Genomic DNA, 17,849 nt, shown 5'->3' with positions numbered 1-17,849 from the left:
GTGGCTATTGTGAAGGGTGTTGTTTCCCTAATTTCTTTCTCAGCCTTTTTGTCTTTGGTATATAGGAGGGCTTCTGATTTTTTTGAGTTGATTTTGTATCCTGCCACTTTGCTGAAGGTGTTTATCAGCTGAAGGAGTTCTCTGGTTGAATTTTTGGGGTTGCTCATGTATACTATCATATCATCTGCAAATAGTGACACTTTGACCTCTTCCTTTCCGATTTGTATCCCCTTGATCTCCTTTAGTTGTCTTATTGCTCTGGCTAGGACTTCAAGTACTATGTTGAAGAGATATGGGGACAATGGCCAGCCTTATCTTGTCCCTGATTTCAGTGGGATTGATTTAAGTTTCTCTCCATTGAGTTTGATGTTAGCTATAGGCTTGCTATATATTGCCTTTACTATGTTTAGGTATGTGCCTTGTATCCCTGATCTCTCCAATACTTTAAACATGAATGGGTGTTGGACTTTGTCAAATGCTTTTTCGGCGTCTAAGGAGATGATCATGTGGTTTTTCTCCTTCAGTTTGTTTATGTAGTGGATTACATTGATGGATTTCCGTATGTTGAACCACCCTTGCATGCCTGGGATGAAGCCTACTTGGTCATGGTGGATGATATCTTTGATGTGTTCTTGGATTCGGTTTGCAAGTATTTTATTGAGTATTTTTGCGTCAATGTTCATAAGAGAAATAGGCCTAAAGTTCTCTTTTTTTTGTTGGGTCTTTGTGTGGTTTAGGTATTAAGGTGACTGTGGCTTCATAGAATGAGTTTGGTAGTGTTCCTTCTGTTTCTATTTTGTGGAATAGCTTGAGGAGAATTGGAGTTAGCACTTCTTTGAAGGTCTTGTAGAATTCTGCGCTGAAGCCATCTGGTCCAGGGCTTTTTTTGGAGGGGAGACTGTTAATGACTGCTTCGATTTCCTTGGGAGATATAGGGCTATTCAGTCTTTCTACCTGATCTTGACTTAGTTTTGGTAGATGGAATCTTTCAAGAAAATTATCCATTTCATTTAGATTCTCAAATTTTGTGGCATATAGGCTTTTGTAGTATGACCTAATAATTGTTTGGATTTCCTCAATGTCTGTGGTTATGTCCCCATTTTCATTTCTGATTTTGCTGATCTGGATAGTTTCTCTCTGCTTTTTAGTTAGTTTGGCTAAGGGTTTGTCTATCTTGTTGATTTTCTCAAAGAACCAGCTTTTTGTTTCATTGATTCTTTGGATAGTTTTATTTGTTTCTAGTTGATTGATTTCAGCCCTTAGTTTGATTATTTCCAGCCATCTGCTCCTCTTGGGTGTATCTGCTTCTTTTTTTTCTAGAGTTTTCAGTTGGGCCATTAAGTTGTTTGTATGTGATGTTACGAATTTCTTCTTGCAGGCATTTAGTGCTATAAATTTTCCTCTGAGCACTGCTTTCAATGTGTCCCATAAATTTGGGTATGTTGTGCCTTCCTTTTCATTGAATTCTAGGAAGTCTTTAATTTCTTTCTTTATTTCTTCCTTAACCCAGCTGTCATTGAGTAGTAAGTTGTTCAGTTTCCATGTGCGTGTCGGCGTTTTGTTGTTTCTGTTGTTGTTGAGGTTGAGCTTTAGTCCATGGTGGTCAGATAGTATACAAGGGATTATTTCAATCCTTTTGTATCTGTTGAGGCTTGCTTTGTGGCCCACCATATGGTCTATTTTGGAAAAGGTTCCATGCGGTGCTGAAAAGAAGGTGTACTCTTTTGAGTTTGGGTGAAATGATCTGTAGACGTCTATTAGGTCCATTTGATTTAGGGATTCTGTGAGTGCTTTTATTTCCCTATTTGGTGTCTGTCTAGTTGATCTGTCCCTTGGTGAGAGTGGAGTGTTGAAGTCTCCCACTATTAAGGTATTAGGATCAATGTATGATTTAAGCTTTAATAATGTTTCATTTACGAATATCGGTGCTCTTGTATTTGGGGCATAGATATTCAAGATTGTGATGTCCTCTTGGTGGATTTTTCCTTTGATGAAAATATAGTGGCCCTCCTTATCTTTTTTGATTAACTTGGGTTGAAAGTCTATTTTATTAGATATTAGGATGGCTACTCCAGCTTGTTTTCTGGAACCGTTTGCTTGAAAAACAGTTTTCCAGCCCTTTACTCTGAGGTAGGTTTGTCTTTGTTGCATAGGTGTGTTTCTTGGATGCAACAGAATGTTGGATCCTGTTTCCTTAACCATTCTGTTAGCCTGTGTCTTTTTATTGGTGAGTTGAGTCCATTGATATTGATAGATAATAGTGACCAATGCATGTTAGTTCCTTTTGTAATGGAGTCGATGATCTAACCCTGTTTCATTGCTTGTTTTCTTTTCATTTTTGTTGGGACATTATCTGTATGCCCTGTTTTCTTGGGTGAATTTGTTTTCATTGGATTGGAGTTTTCCTTCTAGTATCTTCTGTAGGGATGGTTTGCTGTGTAGATATTGTGTAAATTTAGTTTTGTCATGGAATATTTTGTTTTCTCCATCTATGTTGATTGAAAGCTTTGCAGGGTATAGTAGTCTGGGTTGACATTTGTGATCTCTTAGAGTCTCCATGATACTTGCCCAGGCCCTTCTGGCTTTCATAGTTTCTGATGAGAAGTCCGGTGTGATTCTGATAGGTCTACCTTCATATGTTACTTGGCCTTTTTCCCTTGCTGCTTTTAATATCTTTTCTTTGTTCTGTAGATTTAGTGTTTTGACTATGATGTGACGTGATGTGTTTCTTTTCTGGTCTAGTCTATTTGGAGTTCTGTAGGCCTCTTGTATATTTATGGACATCTCTTTCTTTAAGTTGGGAAAATTTTCTTCTATGATTTTCTTGAAAATATTTTCTGGACCTTGGAGTCTGGAGTCTTCTTTTTCGTGAATTCCTATTATTCTTGGATTTTGTCTTTTCATAGCATCCTTGATTTCTTGGATATTTTGTGATTGGAACTTTTCTGATTTTACTTTTTCTTTGAGAGAAGTATCCATTTCTGCAAGTGTGTCTTCAGCTCCAGAGATTCTCTCTTCCATCTCTTGTATTCTGTTGGTGATGCTTACTTTTGTGGTTCCTGATCTTTTCTCCAAGTTCTCCAGCTCAAGGGTTTTCTCATTTTGTGTTTTCTTTATTGATTCTAATTCTGTTTTCATGCCTTGCACCATTTCTTTCATGTGTTTGAATTTGGATTCCTGTCTCTCTACGATGGCCTCTATTTCTTTTTTCATTTCCTTCTTATATGCCACTAATTTTTCCTCTACTTGTGTATCTATTTGTTTGGCTATGTTTGCCTGTGTTTCTTTAAGGATATTGTCTATTTCTTCTTTCTTTGCCTCCAATTGACTGGCCATCTCTTTGAAAGACTTGTTCATTTCCTCCTTATGAGCCTCAAATAATTGGGCAAGCATGGCTTTAAAATCATTTTCCTGTGCTTCTGCTGAATTGGTGTATCCATCGATTTTGGGGTTTGCTGGTGAAGTCATGATGTCCTGATTTATGTTGGAAGTGTTCTTTCGCCTACCTCTGGCCATTGGCTTATCTGAAACCTTCCCTGTTTGTTTTTGGATTCTGCAGATCAGACTGGTGCTGTCTCTCTCTGGTGTCTGGAGAGTTCTTCAGGAAGCTTAGCACTCTCAGCGTGTGCTGAGGACTAGCTGTACCTGTGGGAGGAAAGTACGCAGGCGCACACGGGGCAAATGCAAGCGTGTGTGTGCGCGCGCGCGTGTGTCTGTGTGTGTAAGTGTGCGTGGATGAGTTTCTCGAGGGACAGAGTGATGGCTAATGTTGAACCCTTGAGTGTGTGAGTGGGGCTCTGCACTGTATATGTCGCAGGCGCTAATGATGATCGCAGTGCAATTTCTGGCATTAACTGTCTTAGCTCCTCAATCAGGCCCACAGGGCAGGAACTTTAATGTCCCTAGTGCCCCTCTGTTTCCTAAAGTGGGTATGTGGGTGGGAGGGGGGTTCGATGCCTGGCTTCTGATTTAGAAGGACCCAGGATCTGGGGAACTGCAGATTCTCAAGGGTGCACTCACTTACAGGCAGGTCTCTTGGCAGAGATCTTGGTATCCGGGGCTCTCTGCTCTCTGGTTTGGCCCTGCTTCTTTGATGTGTTCTGCCAGTTCTGTGCTGCTGTCACTGCCAGGTTCTGAGGTCTTGCTGCAGCTGGAGATTTCAGGGTCACTTCAGCAGGGATGGGGTAACCAGGCTCTCTGTTCTCTGGTTTGGCCCTGGTTAGTCTTAAACTGGAGGGCTGTGGTGCCCCGCCAGTTCAGTGCTGCTCCGCTGCCACGTCCTGCTGTAACTGGAGACTGGGTTGCTAGTCCCAATGCTTTCTGGGAAGTCCTGGGATCTCTTCGTTGTGCTCTCCAAGCTTGGGAGGCCCAGCGCCTGGTGTGTCCAGGTTGTATGACGTTTCTGCCTGGTTTCGGTGAGTATATAGCGTATTCTCTGTCACTGTGGGATTGGGCGGGCCGTACCGTCAGTGATGGCGATCCTGCGGAGCTAGTATGGTGTCTAGCAGATTCGCGCCCTGGGAGGATGGTGCAGCTGCTGCGCGAATCTGGGACTCCGGGGCACGTACTGCTGGCTTTTGTCTGCCGCTAAAGTGCTTGTGGCTCCGTCTCAGCGGCTGTATACCCCAGGCAGTTAGGTCTGCGCTGAGAAAGATGAGTCCGCTGTGCCGCTGTGCCCTATTTTCTGTATTCTTGATTGGTTGAGTGATATTGCTGATGCAAAAGCACCTTTAATGAGATAGTACAAGTTGTATTTAAAGTGATTGAAAAATTAGCCATTATGTGGAACTGAGTTAAGAATGATACTCAATAAAGGGGAAACACCACTAGTACAACTTGACATGAACTCCATTCAAGTGTCATAACCCGTGGAGTAAGAATGTGGAGAGAGCATGAGATGATTCAGCTGGAAAACTTTGCATTTGTGGAAATGTAAATATTTAAGGCAACTGGACTGTGGGAAGCTCATGCTTCCCATCTGTCACGTTATAGCCATGCATTTTTATCTATATCGCTAAATTAAGTACAGTGCTGATCATTCAACATCCACAAAGCTGAACCCTCATAATCTGATAATCAGAATTCAGTCCCCAGCCCTGCAGCAGGCTACTCACACGACTCCAGCGACAGAGCACCCAACCAGCTCCTTCTCACACCCACAAGCACCTCGCCCATATACAGCCCAAACTAAGACATTTCAGGCTTTAAAAAAAATATTTCTAAATGCATTCAGAAAGGCAAACAAGATGGAGATCAGAAGAGGGAGAAAACAGGGAACAGGACAGGAGCCTGTCACAGAGGGCCTCTGAAAGGCTCTACCCTGCAGGGCATCAAAACATATGCTGAGACTTATATCCAAACCTTGGGCAGAATGCAGGGAATCCTATGAAAGAAGGGGGAGATAGTCAGACCTGAAGAGGACAGGAGCTCCACAAGGAGAGCAACAAACCAAAAACTCTGGGCACAGAAATGTTTTCTGAAACTGATATTCCAACCAAGTACCATTCATGGATATAACCTAGAACCCCTGCACTGATGTAACCCATGGCAGTTCAGTCTCCAAGTGGGTTTCCTAGTAATCGGAACAGGGACTGTCTCCGACATGAACTCATTGGCCTGCTCTTTGATCACCTTCCCCTGAGGGGGCAGCCTTACCAGGCCACAGAGGAAGACAATGCAGCCACTCCTGATGAGACCTGATAGACTAGGATCAAAAGGAAGGAGAGGAAGACCTCCCTCATCAGTGGACTTGAGGAGGGGCATGGGTGGAGAAGGGGAAGAGAAGGTGGGATTGGGAAGGGAGGAGAGAGGGAGTTACAGGGGCATGCAAAGTGAATAAGATGTAATTAATAAAAATAAAAAAGAATAAAATAAAGGGTAATTCACATTAAAAAAAGCTCGAATAAATATTAAGGTAATTATTAACTTAAACAAAGTTTGAATTCATTAATCAACAGTAGAGGAAAAGAAGGAAGTAAGGTAGAGAGAATTATGTGTATACTACATGTATTCATCCTGGAGAAAGAGAGGACATGAAGGCAAGGTAGTGTTGGATCTTGGGACATCATTAGAAGTGGTACGCTGCATGAGAGCCATTTTACGTCAGCATACAGGTCAAGACAATGCTCTCTTGAGGAAAATAGGTGAAACAACTTCTTGATTAGAAGAAAGTGTACTTGATTTAATTGTGAAAGATTTATTTATTTTTATTTTGTGAGTGTTTTGCTTGAGTGTATGTGTATGTGTCATGTGCTTGCAGTGTTTTCAGAAGCCAGAAGAGGGTATCAGATTCCCTGAAACTGGAGTTACAATGGCTGGCCCCCAAACCTGGGTCCTCTGCAAGAGCAGCTCTTACCCACTCAGCCATTTCTCTGGCCCTTCTATTTTGATTTATAAACCTTGACTATAGAGAGTTTTAGTTTTTCATGTATTTCCATCATGAATGTGTAATTTGCCTAGATTAATGGCCTAGTTTTTCAGGGTATTGATGATACAGCTGTTTCTCCATAGTGTCAGGCATAGATGAATACCTACAAGGCAATGACTTCTAGTAGTCCTCTATTAATTATATCCATTAGTTATAATTTGACATGGGAAAAAACACCATGAAACATGCTTTTGCTCAGTCACATATTTACAGTAATAATTCCTCTCTCTTTCTTTCTTTATGCAAACATTTACTATTCTAACAAGTTAAAAACACAAAGTAAAATATAAGGAACAAAATCTCTTCAAGTTTTCAAAAGACAAAATATTAGCAGAGCATGGGGTTTCATTTTGTCCTTTAAGACTATATATTACAAAGGAAGTAAAAGCAGATCCTTGAATGTTTATTTAGGACCATTTAAACAAAAATACTTATTACAAGTTCAAGGAGCTTAATAATTTTAGACAGCAGTTGATTAGTGCCACCAAGTAGGTAACTAAGACACAGGATGGTTAAGGGAGTGAACTTGTGTTAAAACGATGAAGGAAATACCAGCTGTTCTGCATTTCTAAGTCCATCTCCACCTGGCTTTCACATCCAGGTTAACCCTGCAGCTTGACCCTCTACAACCTTCATGTCTAATGTGGTACTTTGTGGTCTCTTTACTTGCTCATCTACTTCTCCAGCACATTCTAAATAACTATTCCACCCCAGCACATGTTGACTTTTGGCACAAGTGGTGGCTTTCAGGCTGTGTTCACCTACACTCCTAAAGTATGACTTCTGGCTTCTAATGGCATGAATTATCTTTCCTTTTTTTTTTTTTTTTTTGAGCGTTTTGTGCAAATTCCCTTTTTAAAAACATCATCTGAGTGGAGAAACAGCCTTACAAGTTCACAGAGGAAGACAAAGATGCCAGTCCTGATGAGACCTGATAGACTATGGTCAGATGGAAGGGGAGGAGGACCTCCCCTATCATTGGACTGGGGGAGGGGCATGGGAGAAGAAGAGGGAGGGGAGGTGGGATTCGGTGGGGATTGGGGAGGAGGCTACAACTGGGATACAAAGTGAATAAACTGAACTAATAAAAATGAAAAAAAATCACTCATTTCTTCACTTGAATACTTACAATCTTAAGGTATATAAAGAGTGTGGTCACCCTTGTATAAACTTTCTAGTTTATTAATGTGTATCTTAAGTGAAGGATCCTCCAAATGTGTTGATCAACATGGCATGGTGTGAAGCTATTTGTTTCTGAATTCTTATAAATATAGCTGTTTTTTGTTAATTTGGTTGTAGTGTGTATTAAATGTATGGTTTTCATGTCTTTTTCAAACATACTCTTGCCCTTTCACTTCTCTCCTAATCCACCATTATAAAATATCGTTTTACCATGACTCTGAGCTAAATAAATTTTATGTATTATGTGACACTGAAAAAGTACAAAACTAATATTCAAACACTTAAGTTTTAGAATTGTATTCTAATTATATTGTTTAAATGCCTTTGGTTTTACTTTACTCAGCTACAAAATTTATTTGCTTTTAATACTAACTTCATTTGAACTCCTCAATATTTGGTTAACTTGTTTGTGATGCTCTTTTGTGTTTTCATGCTGACTATTCACATAATTTGCAGATGCAAACTCACTAAGCTAGTTACAGTAGCATTCTTAGAAATACCTGTTTCTGAGTCTGCAAATACACAGAGGATAGTATCATGATGAATAGTATACAAACAACTGCAACTTTTAAGAGCAAAGGTGTAGGGCCCTAAAATGGAGTTGGGAAAACTGTAGACTGGGTTTATTCCACCAAACCAAAAATAGGCTGAGAAAAGAGTCAATGAGACTGTTTATGTTGTATAGACATGCATGTGAATTCATATTCACCTTCCTCTCTTTGGGGTCCCATACTACCAGCCTATGGAGCATGTGAAATAAAATGAAAGAACAAAAGAAACATATAGTAGAAGAATAGGGGTGTTTCTTTGCACCTGAATCTATACTAGTCTAAAGCCAGATAAGATATTTTTTGCTGTGTTTTCTGGTATATGTTCCCAAGTGCCCATTAGGAGTTTCATATGGTTCAAAATATGTGTCACATTCATAGGGATTAGCAAAAAAAATACCCTGAACAAATTGGCAACAGCACCATCAAAAATACTAATAATTCTGATGAGAAAAAAATGGGTAGACAGAGAATTATAGATATATATCAATTACCTCTGCTTTTTTGTCTCTACTTAGGTTCCTAACAGCCATTTAACAAGTGAGGGTCATTTCAGTGGACATTTAAGAAGGAGAGAGGATGTTTGATGTTTATGTGATATAGTTTCTGAGAGCCAGAGCCTTATGGAAGGTCCTGCTCAGAGCATTCTTCACCTCATTATTTCTCAGGCTATAGATGATGGGGTTCAGCATAGGAGTCACAACCGTGTAGGACAAGGATAACAATTTCTTGCTTTCAGGGGAATTGTTTGATTTAGGTCTAAAGTAAGTGAGGCTTGAAGACACATAGAAAAGAGAGACAACGAGGAGATGTGAGGAGCAGGTGGAGAAGGCTTTGCGCTTTCCTTTAGCTGATGGGATCTTGAGGATGGAAGCAGCAATGCGAGTGTAGGAACATAGGATCAGCAGGCAGGGTATCATGACGACCAGAATGGTCCCAACAATGGCATAGACCTCAAACCGTGCTGTGTCTGCACAGACCAGCCTCAGCACAGGTGGACTGTCACAGAAGAAGTGGTTGATCTTGTTGGTGGCACAGAATGGAAAACTGAAGAGCCATGTGGTCTGCACAGTGGCTACAGGGAATCCTGGGAACCAGGAGGCAGCAGCCAGTTTGGCACGCATTTCTTGGTTCATGATGACGGGGTAATGCAAAGGACTGCAGATGGCTACATAGCGGTCATATGCCATGGTGGCCAGGAGGAAGCATTCGGCCACTCCAAAGAAGAAAAAGAAGTACATCTGAGTAGCACAGCCAAAGAAGGAGATGCTTGTGTCCTGGGCAATCAGGGTCCCCAACATTTTGGGCACAATGACCAGGTTGAAGCCAATCTCTAAGAGGGACAAGTTCCTGAGAAAGAAATACATGGGACTTTGCAGCATGGGGTCAGCCAAAGTCACCAGAATGATGAGGCTGTTTCCCAGCAGAGTGACCAGGTAGATGGCTAGAAATACCAGGAAAAGCAAGGTCTGTATTTCAGAAGACAGGGAAGAGAAGCTCATGAGCACAAACTCTGTTATTCTTGTCCAGTTTCCTGTAGCCATGGGCCTGAGCATAAATATCCCATATGCTCATGGAAATTGATTCTTGATCACACAAAGCTGATTCTGGATTTATTTTTACAGACTCCTGATAATTGACAGTGAAAAAAATAAAACAAGATCTGTTGAAAGAAAAGGACCTTGTGCTACCTAACAACAAAGACTATGATATAGACCAAATACCTAAACTCTGGCACAGGTGATAATTTCCTTTATTTTACTCTTTTTAAAAAATATTAACTTTATAAAATAAATGGAACATTTCCATACATTTTTATGCTTCCCTTACACTGAAAATTCTTTATTAACTAGGCTGAATAAAGAGGTCCCTAATGCAAAGGAATAGAATCAAGTGGAAGAACAGTGTAAAGATTCCATTTATACATTATATTAAATTCCCTTAATCAACATATCACTGTTTTAATTTTTATGTACTGACAAATTTTGTAGTTACCTTTATGATTGCCTCATGACTTTGCCTTCCATGACTTTGACAAAGTAGGAGGTTTTAAAAGTCTTTGTTTTCTTAAATTTTGTTTTTTGAGGTAAGTCATATGAGCAAAAGGAGACAGTAGTACTTAAAGGACTAATTTAGGGGATCAGATTAATGGAATCCCTTCAATGAAGCTACTGCTGGCTACCTCTGCTTACAAAATTGTCATTTTTTTCTTACCTACTTAGTTCGTGGGTACCAATCCTAGGAGCTTCCTCTTCAGTTTATCAGAACCCATATTGACAATTCATTATCATTAGTTGCATGATCCGTTGTGTATCAAAATTAAGATCTTGAAAATAATTTAGTATAAGAAAATAATTTAATAAAAGGAACTAGAGAATTAATGTCTATAATGGGCTTCAAATAATTTAAAATTGACAACTTCCAACTACCCCCAACAAACAAGTAGTACCTCCATAACAGATTCCTTAAATTATTTGGTCAAACTTCTGAGGCAGCATTATCAGTAGTGCATCAACTACATGAAGGAAAAAGTAGATTCTAAATGACATGAAATTTCAAAATTTATTCAGTTTCTGTAGAGTAACTGAACTGGTGTGATGATGTATAAATGATTATTAAATCTAGAGTATAATGAAAGAGATATTTAAGTAATTTAAAAAGTCAGGTAAAAATAAGTGATAGAGATTGAAATTACATAAATATAGAATTCATGTGTGAATAAAAAAATAATTTTAACTAAATATAAAAGAAAAAACAATATCTTGGAGGGCGTGTATGAAGAATAAGAACATCTCTGAATCAGTTAATATTTTAGGAAATATGAAAATAAAATTGGTGAAAACATAGACAGGAAAATGTTTATATAATTGTGAAAATATGATAGTAAAAACAAATTCCAAAAGTAGAAACAAGTGAAGTACAGATATGCTTCAGATACAAGAGTTTATGTAAAACCCATAGCAAATATAGATAGAATGGAATAAAACCCAGCTAACCTCTAACATTTACCATATAATAATATTCTATATGGAAGATGATTTAAATGAAATTGAGTCTAGACAACTGTGAAGAAAATGCACCTAGAATGCTGATGTCTAAGAAGTATACTACACTAACAGTCACAAAAAGAAAGATGACTCAATCCATAAAAATTAATTATTTTTGAACATTTAAAAGAAAAAATTGAGCAAAAATTAAAAATGAGAAAATGATATCTAGGCTACATGGCAAATTTCCAAAGAGTAGTAAACATGCAAAAGGACATAAAAACAGATGCAAGACCAACGAAACACATATGAGAATCCAGAAATCAACTCATGTTCACACAGTGAACTGATATCTGATGATCTGTCATGGGTGTACATGGATTTTCTTCAATAATGGAAAGGATTTTACTCAGTTAGCCTAACGTTATAGGCCAAATGCCAAATATGTGTTAAATTATTATTAAAAACATTTTGAACTAGGCATGTTCTACACTTTTAGATTAAGTTTGGAGAATTTTGTTTTCTAGAATTTGCCTTTTCATTTCTATTATGATATTGTAACATCAACTAATAATTGAAAGAAGAGACATAGCAACATTTGACATAATAGCCATTTAGAACTATGTTATAAAAGAAGGTTAAATAGGACTAGAAGAGAGTTCATGTGTTTAGTTTAGTGGTTGCTACAAATATTAAGATCACTTAAGGCAAATGTAATTTCATTTTAAATTACAAAATTATATCTATGAATGTCAAAACTGTTGAAGTATTCATTCACTATTTCTCTTAATGATGTAATTTTATTTTATTATTTATTCCATAATTTCTACATTATTCACTTTGATGTATTTTGTATTTACATTAACGTGTAAATAAGAATAAAATATCTGTACAATATTTAAAAGACAAGTGACAAACTAGAAACCACATTTGTGGCAATTAAAAAAAACCTATTTGTATAACCAATTTATCAAGAGGTCACATAAGTCAGTAGTTGGCTTCTGCTGCTCTCATTTTATCATTACAGGTGAAATAATTTTATTACTATATTACATTTACAAATTTAATAATGGCAGGATGAAAATTTGGAGTCATTGTATAAACTTGCATGATTGGTGAGGGTCTCACTCAGAACGTGAACCCAGGTATTTTATTTAGACTTCATTCTGTTAAGGTGAACAATGGGGCGGTATTTAGAGAAACTAAAAATGAATTTTGTAAAAAGAAAAAAATGTTCAGTATGGGTACAATTGAGCAGACATATGAAAGGCAAAACTGAACTTTGAGTAGCAAGCTAGTTTTAGACTTACATGGCACATTGAGAATGTGTTTAATTCTGAAGATGAAGGAATACATAAGGATTTTGAGCAGAATAATGACAGATTACCTCAAACAAAATTAAAATAAACTCTGGATACACCAAGAAGTGTTGAATAGAGCGATGTGTGTGTGTGTAAGTCTTCATCATTACTGCAAGCAGAGGAGCTGAGTAGGAGGCTCCATTTCTGATGCATGCTCAAGTTTCATCTCCATAGGGGTGGTTTGTTAAAACCCTGAGGACAGATTGGACATCTCAGAAATATATACAGGAAGGTGAGAGAAGGCCAATGTCTCTGTGGACAAGTAGAATTTAATGGACTTAGGAAACAAGCGTAGACACTTCATTTGAGCGTCTGACTTCCTCGAGAGTCTCCCTGCTGAGAGCTGTGGTAAGCCTGGGATCACTCAGCTCTGCTGTCCCTTCCTCCCACCAAGTCCCTGCTCCCACCAGGCCTATATCCAGAATCACAGTCTCTGGGACCTTCAAGGGACTCTGGGGACCCAACAATAAAAGCTTGGTGGCTTCTGCCAAGAGGAGTCTCCTTTCTCCACTCCACTGTGTTGCTCTTGGGCTGAGCTCTGTTGTCATTTACTTCTGTCCTCAGTTTTCTCTGGGGATTCAGTCTAAACGATATACTAATGGATAGTCCCTGGCTGTGTCCTCATTAAAAAGTTGTTAGTGAGCTACTCTGATGCCAGAGAGCCAGATGATCAATGATCCCAGTGGCCTATGCTGGGGACCTAGAGGGAAACTGAGCAGAATACTCAGCATCAGATCTGGGAAAAGGAAAAGAGCGAGGAAGTCAAACCATACCTCTTAATAAACTTACTTTGCCAGGGGTCACCTCAAGAACATGTCCTCCTTGGCCTACAGGATTATGAGAATGACTGCTGTCCATAGAAGCAGTGAATTTCCTCTGGGCTGTCACCTCTGAGTAATGCCTAGTCTTCTGACCCACTGTGACGGGGCACTTTAGTTTCTGACATGAAGAGGTGTGTTTATGCTGCTTTGAATATTTAGCTCATGGACAATGGTTTCAGCCTCCAACTAGTCTCTATCCTACTGTATGAATCCCTTTGTTACAAATTCTTCTCATTTCTGCATGAGCAGATCCTGCAGGGTATCCTTGATTATTACCTCATGCTTAATGGTTTAAATGGATATATCATATAACATATTGTTTAAAGTGTGTCCTCTTTGTTGTATTTCTCTTCCATCTTCTAATTTTAGTAATAATTATCAGATTGTCCCCATCATCATAATGAAGAAATAAGAATAGCTAATAGATGTTTGAAATAGTGTTTAACATCTTCAACCATTCAAGAAATGCAAATTAAACCTTCTCTGAGATTTCATCTTACCCCAATCAGAATGATACGATCCAGACAATGGGTGACAGCAAATGCTGGGGAGGATTAAGGAAAGAGAAACCCCAAACATATAAACTAGTATATAAATTAGTGCAATCGCCATGGAAATTGGTATAGGGTTTTGGCAAAATCTAGAAGTACGATATATTGTTGGTACAATGTTCTTTTAAAATGTATATACCTTACCGTTATTCATTCAAATGCTGATTTCTCCCCTCCCCTACTCTCTGGTTTCAATCCAGATATTGCATTGTGGTACTTATTCTAAGCATCCTGTCTCAACTTGTGTAAACTTCCAAATAAAACAACTAGACACAATGTTGAGCAGGGAAAGGAAGTAGGCAGGAGAGGGGAGGAGCCAGAGGACAGGAAGAAGGGGAGGAGTTGGAGGACAGGAAAAGGTGGAAGAAGAGCTTGGAGAGAAAGCTGGAGGAGAGATCTAGGAACTAGTGAGATGGACTGGACATAGTATTTCACAAAAAGCAAGTATAATGTGGGAAATCTAAATGTTAGGAAACTATGAGGACTTGGAGGTTTAGGATGGAGTAACTATTGCCCAGCATTGTGTTCTAGGTTAATTAAATAAACCCAGTGTCTGTGTGGTGATTTGGTTATACAGCTGCTTAGGACTAACAGCAGCATTACTAGAAGACATATCAATAGTAAATATTAAACACTGCCAACAACAATATATCCAGCCATACCACTCCTGGGTATAGACATGTGTACTGCAAGTCAACATACCACAGAGATACTTGTACGTCCATGCTCACTGGTGTCTCATTCACAACAGCTAGGAAATGGATCATCCTAGATGCTTGTGCATAATGGAATTTTACACAGTAGTAAAAAAACAAACAAAGCATGAAGTTATGGCATTAACAGGAAAATCAATAGAGCTGGAAATCATTCTTAAGCAAAACGAGTCAGACTCAGAAACACAAATACTTCATATTTTATCTAATACGTGGAATTTAGATTTGAATTTGTGTGTGTGTGTTGAAATAGAGAGGGGATCATGTGAAGGGAGGAAGAAAGCTTAAGAGAGAAAGAGGAAATGCAGTATATGTGACATAAAGCAGGTGAATGGGACTATTTATTGGAAGCAAAGAGATTCAGCAAGAAAAGAATCGGGGTAAAAGAGGGCTTTAGGGGAGCGAGATGAATTAGAATAGGATACAATGAAACATAGGCGCTAACAGGCCATAATGGGGCTGGGGAGAGGGATTAGTGGTTAAGTGCAGTTATTGTTTTTACCAGACCCAGGTTCAGTTCCATGCGGAAGCTTACAATCATCCGGAATTCCAGTTCCAAGAGATCTGGTGTTTTTATACTCTGCACAAAAAATAAACATAAATCAATATTTTAAAATATTTACAAAAGAAAATGCCATAGTTAAACCAACTACTTTCCATGCTAACTTGAAAGTTAATTGAAATGTGAATAAAATTAATAATCATTATAATTAACTTTTTAAAAATATTTATTTTGAGTGCTCTATCTGCATGTATACCTGCATGCCAGAAGAAGGCATCAGATCACATTATAGATGGTTGTGAGCCACCATGTGGTTGCTGGGAACTGAACTCAGGACCTCTGGAAGAACAGCCAGTGCTCTTAACCACTGAACCATCTCTCCAGTCCCCAAATTAAGTCCATTATTATTTTTTTTAAATTCACTTTACATACGTGTTGTCTTTCTATCCCTCTTCCCTTCCCAGTCCTCCCCTCTCTTCCTCTTCCCTCCCCCCTTTCTTTTTCCTCATCCAGCCAATTTTATCACATTGCATCAGGACTGATCATGGCCTCTTTTCCTGTGGCATGGCAAGGCAGTCCCTCCAGGGGAAAGTGATCAAAAAGTTGGCAGGTGAGTTTGTGTCTTACTCAGTCCCCACTTCCCTTACTAGAGGACCTACTTGAAGCTTAAGCTGCCCATCTGCTACTTCTTTGTAGGGGGTCTAGATCCAGTTCATGCATGGTCCTTGGTTGATGCTTCAGTCTCAGCAAACCCCTCTGGGCCCTGGTAGTTTGCTCTGTTGGTCTTCTTATGGCACTCCTGTCACCTCCAAGTTCTTTACTCTTTCCTCTCACTTTTCTACAAGATGCCCTATGCATCACCCAATGTTTGGTTGTGAGTCTCAGCATCAGTTTTGAGGCACTGCTGGATAGAGCTTCTCAGAGGACAACTCTGCCAGGCCCCTGTCTGCAATTTTAACAAAGCATCATTCATAATGTCAGGGGTTGGTACTCTCTGATAGGGTGGGTCTTTGGTTGGGCCAGGCATTGGTTTGGACGTTCCCTCAATCTCTGCTCTATCTGCTTTATCTTTATCCTTGCACATCTTGTGGGCATGGTAAATTTTTGGTCAAAATTTTGGTGGGTGGGTTCATGTTCTCCTTTCTCTGCTAGAAGACTAGTCTAGTTAGTGGGTGTCCTCTTCAGTCTCTATGGCCTTTGCTGCTTGGAGTCTTTGCTCAAGTATCCTGATATCCTCCCAGGAGACTACCCTGACTTAGGTCTCCAGCTTGTCACAGAGACATCTCCACCTTCAGTTTCTCTTTTCTCTAGAGTCCTGTCCTCTGGCTCTTGCTCTCTCCAGATCTGTTCTCCACCCTCTTAGATGCTGCCTCTACTCCTGCATCCTTCCCTCTCTTCAACCACGACCTCTGTCTGTTCTGTCTCTCCTCCTAAATGAGATCTATGCAGCCTCCCTTGGATCCTCTATGTTACGTATCTTCTTTGCGTCTGTGCCTCGTAGTCTGCCTATACTGTACTGTATGCCTAAAATCCACTTATAAGTGAGCACCTACCATGTGTGTTTTTCCGGGTCTGGGTAACCTCGCTCACAATGATCTCCTCTAGTTCCACCCATTTGCCTGCAAATTTCATTTCTTTGTTTTAAAAAGCTAAGTAGGGGCTGGAGAGATAGTTCAGTGGTTAAGAGCACTGCCCGCTCTTCCAGAGGTCCTGAGTTCAATTCCCAGCAACCACATAATATCTAACAACCTTCTGTAATACGATCCATTGCCCTCTTTGGGTGTGCATGAAAACAGTACCCTCATATACATAAAACAAATAAATAAATCTTATAAAAAAGCTAAGTAGCATTCCATTGTGTAAATGTGTCACAGTTTCTTTGCCCATTCTTCAGTTGAGAGACATTTAGGTTGTTTTCAGATTTTGGCTATTGTGAATAAAGCTGCTGTGAACATAGCTGGGCAAGTGTCCTCGTTGTATTGTGGAACGTCTTTTGAGGTAAGCTATTCCCAGTTTTTGAGAAAGCGCCAGACTGATATTCAAAGTGGAAAGTGGTTCTACAAGTTTGCACTCCCACAAGCAGTGGAGGAGTGTTCCCCTTTCTTCACACCCTTGCCAGTATGTGCTGTCACTTGAGATTTTGATCTTGACTATTCTGACTGGTGTGAGATGGAATATCGGAGTCGAACATTTCTGTCAAGCTTCTTAAGCGTCTGTTAGGGCATTTAAAACTCACAATAATGCAGTGCAATGGGTGTTGTAATGTATTTGTTCACAGATAATACTAAATCTAATATCTTTGTAATTTGTCCAGAGTCATACAGGATAATCAGAAGGGTAGATACAGTATTTTGACCCAAACATTAGCTACATATTAACATATGCTTTTATTACTTTTATTATGCTTTTAATACTTTTATTATTAGAGTGTATGTCATGATGTTTCAGGCTTGTGTACATCGTTTTAACTTTGTGTGTCTCAGAATGCCCATTCTACTCATTCTTTCCAGCCTTGGCTCCTGCTTTTCCTTGTGCTTCTTGAATTGGTATTGCTTCTATTAATATTACGTTAGGGCCCAGAGTCTTAATATTTCAAGTCTGTCTACCTACTGAGACAGATCATCTTTCTCATCAAGTATTTATTTATCTTCAGTAACTAGTTTTTACTGAACCTTTTAATATATATTTGTCTAAACATACATCCTTTTTAAAAAGACTGGAAAATAAATAACTGGCCTTTCTCCTGCTGTCATGCCT

General features: G+C 39.2%; 1 protein-coding gene across 1 annotated transcript; it reads right to left on the bottom strand.

Moving 5' to 3' along the window:
* Positions 1-8,747: 8,747 nt before the first annotated feature.
* Positions 8,748-9,718, bottom strand: LOC110544769 (olfactory receptor 10A5). The gene has a single exon (XM_021630612.2). It carries the CDS (start codon positions 9,711-9,713, stop codon positions 8,748-8,750), a length of 966 nt encoding a protein of 321 aa, XP_021486287.2. The 5' UTR covers positions 9,714-9,718.
* Between the last annotated feature and the right edge of the window lie 8,131 nt (positions 9,719-17,849).

The sequence above is a fragment of the Meriones unguiculatus genome, chromosome 14, assembly GCF_030254825.1.
Source record: "Meriones unguiculatus strain TT.TT164.6M chromosome 14, Bangor_MerUng_6.1, whole genome shotgun sequence".
NCBI classification, from domain to species: domain Eukaryota; kingdom Metazoa; phylum Chordata; class Mammalia; order Rodentia; family Muridae; genus Meriones; species Meriones unguiculatus.
Note: the sequence above shows the minus strand (reverse complement) of the source record. Positions and strands in the feature narration are given on the sequence as shown.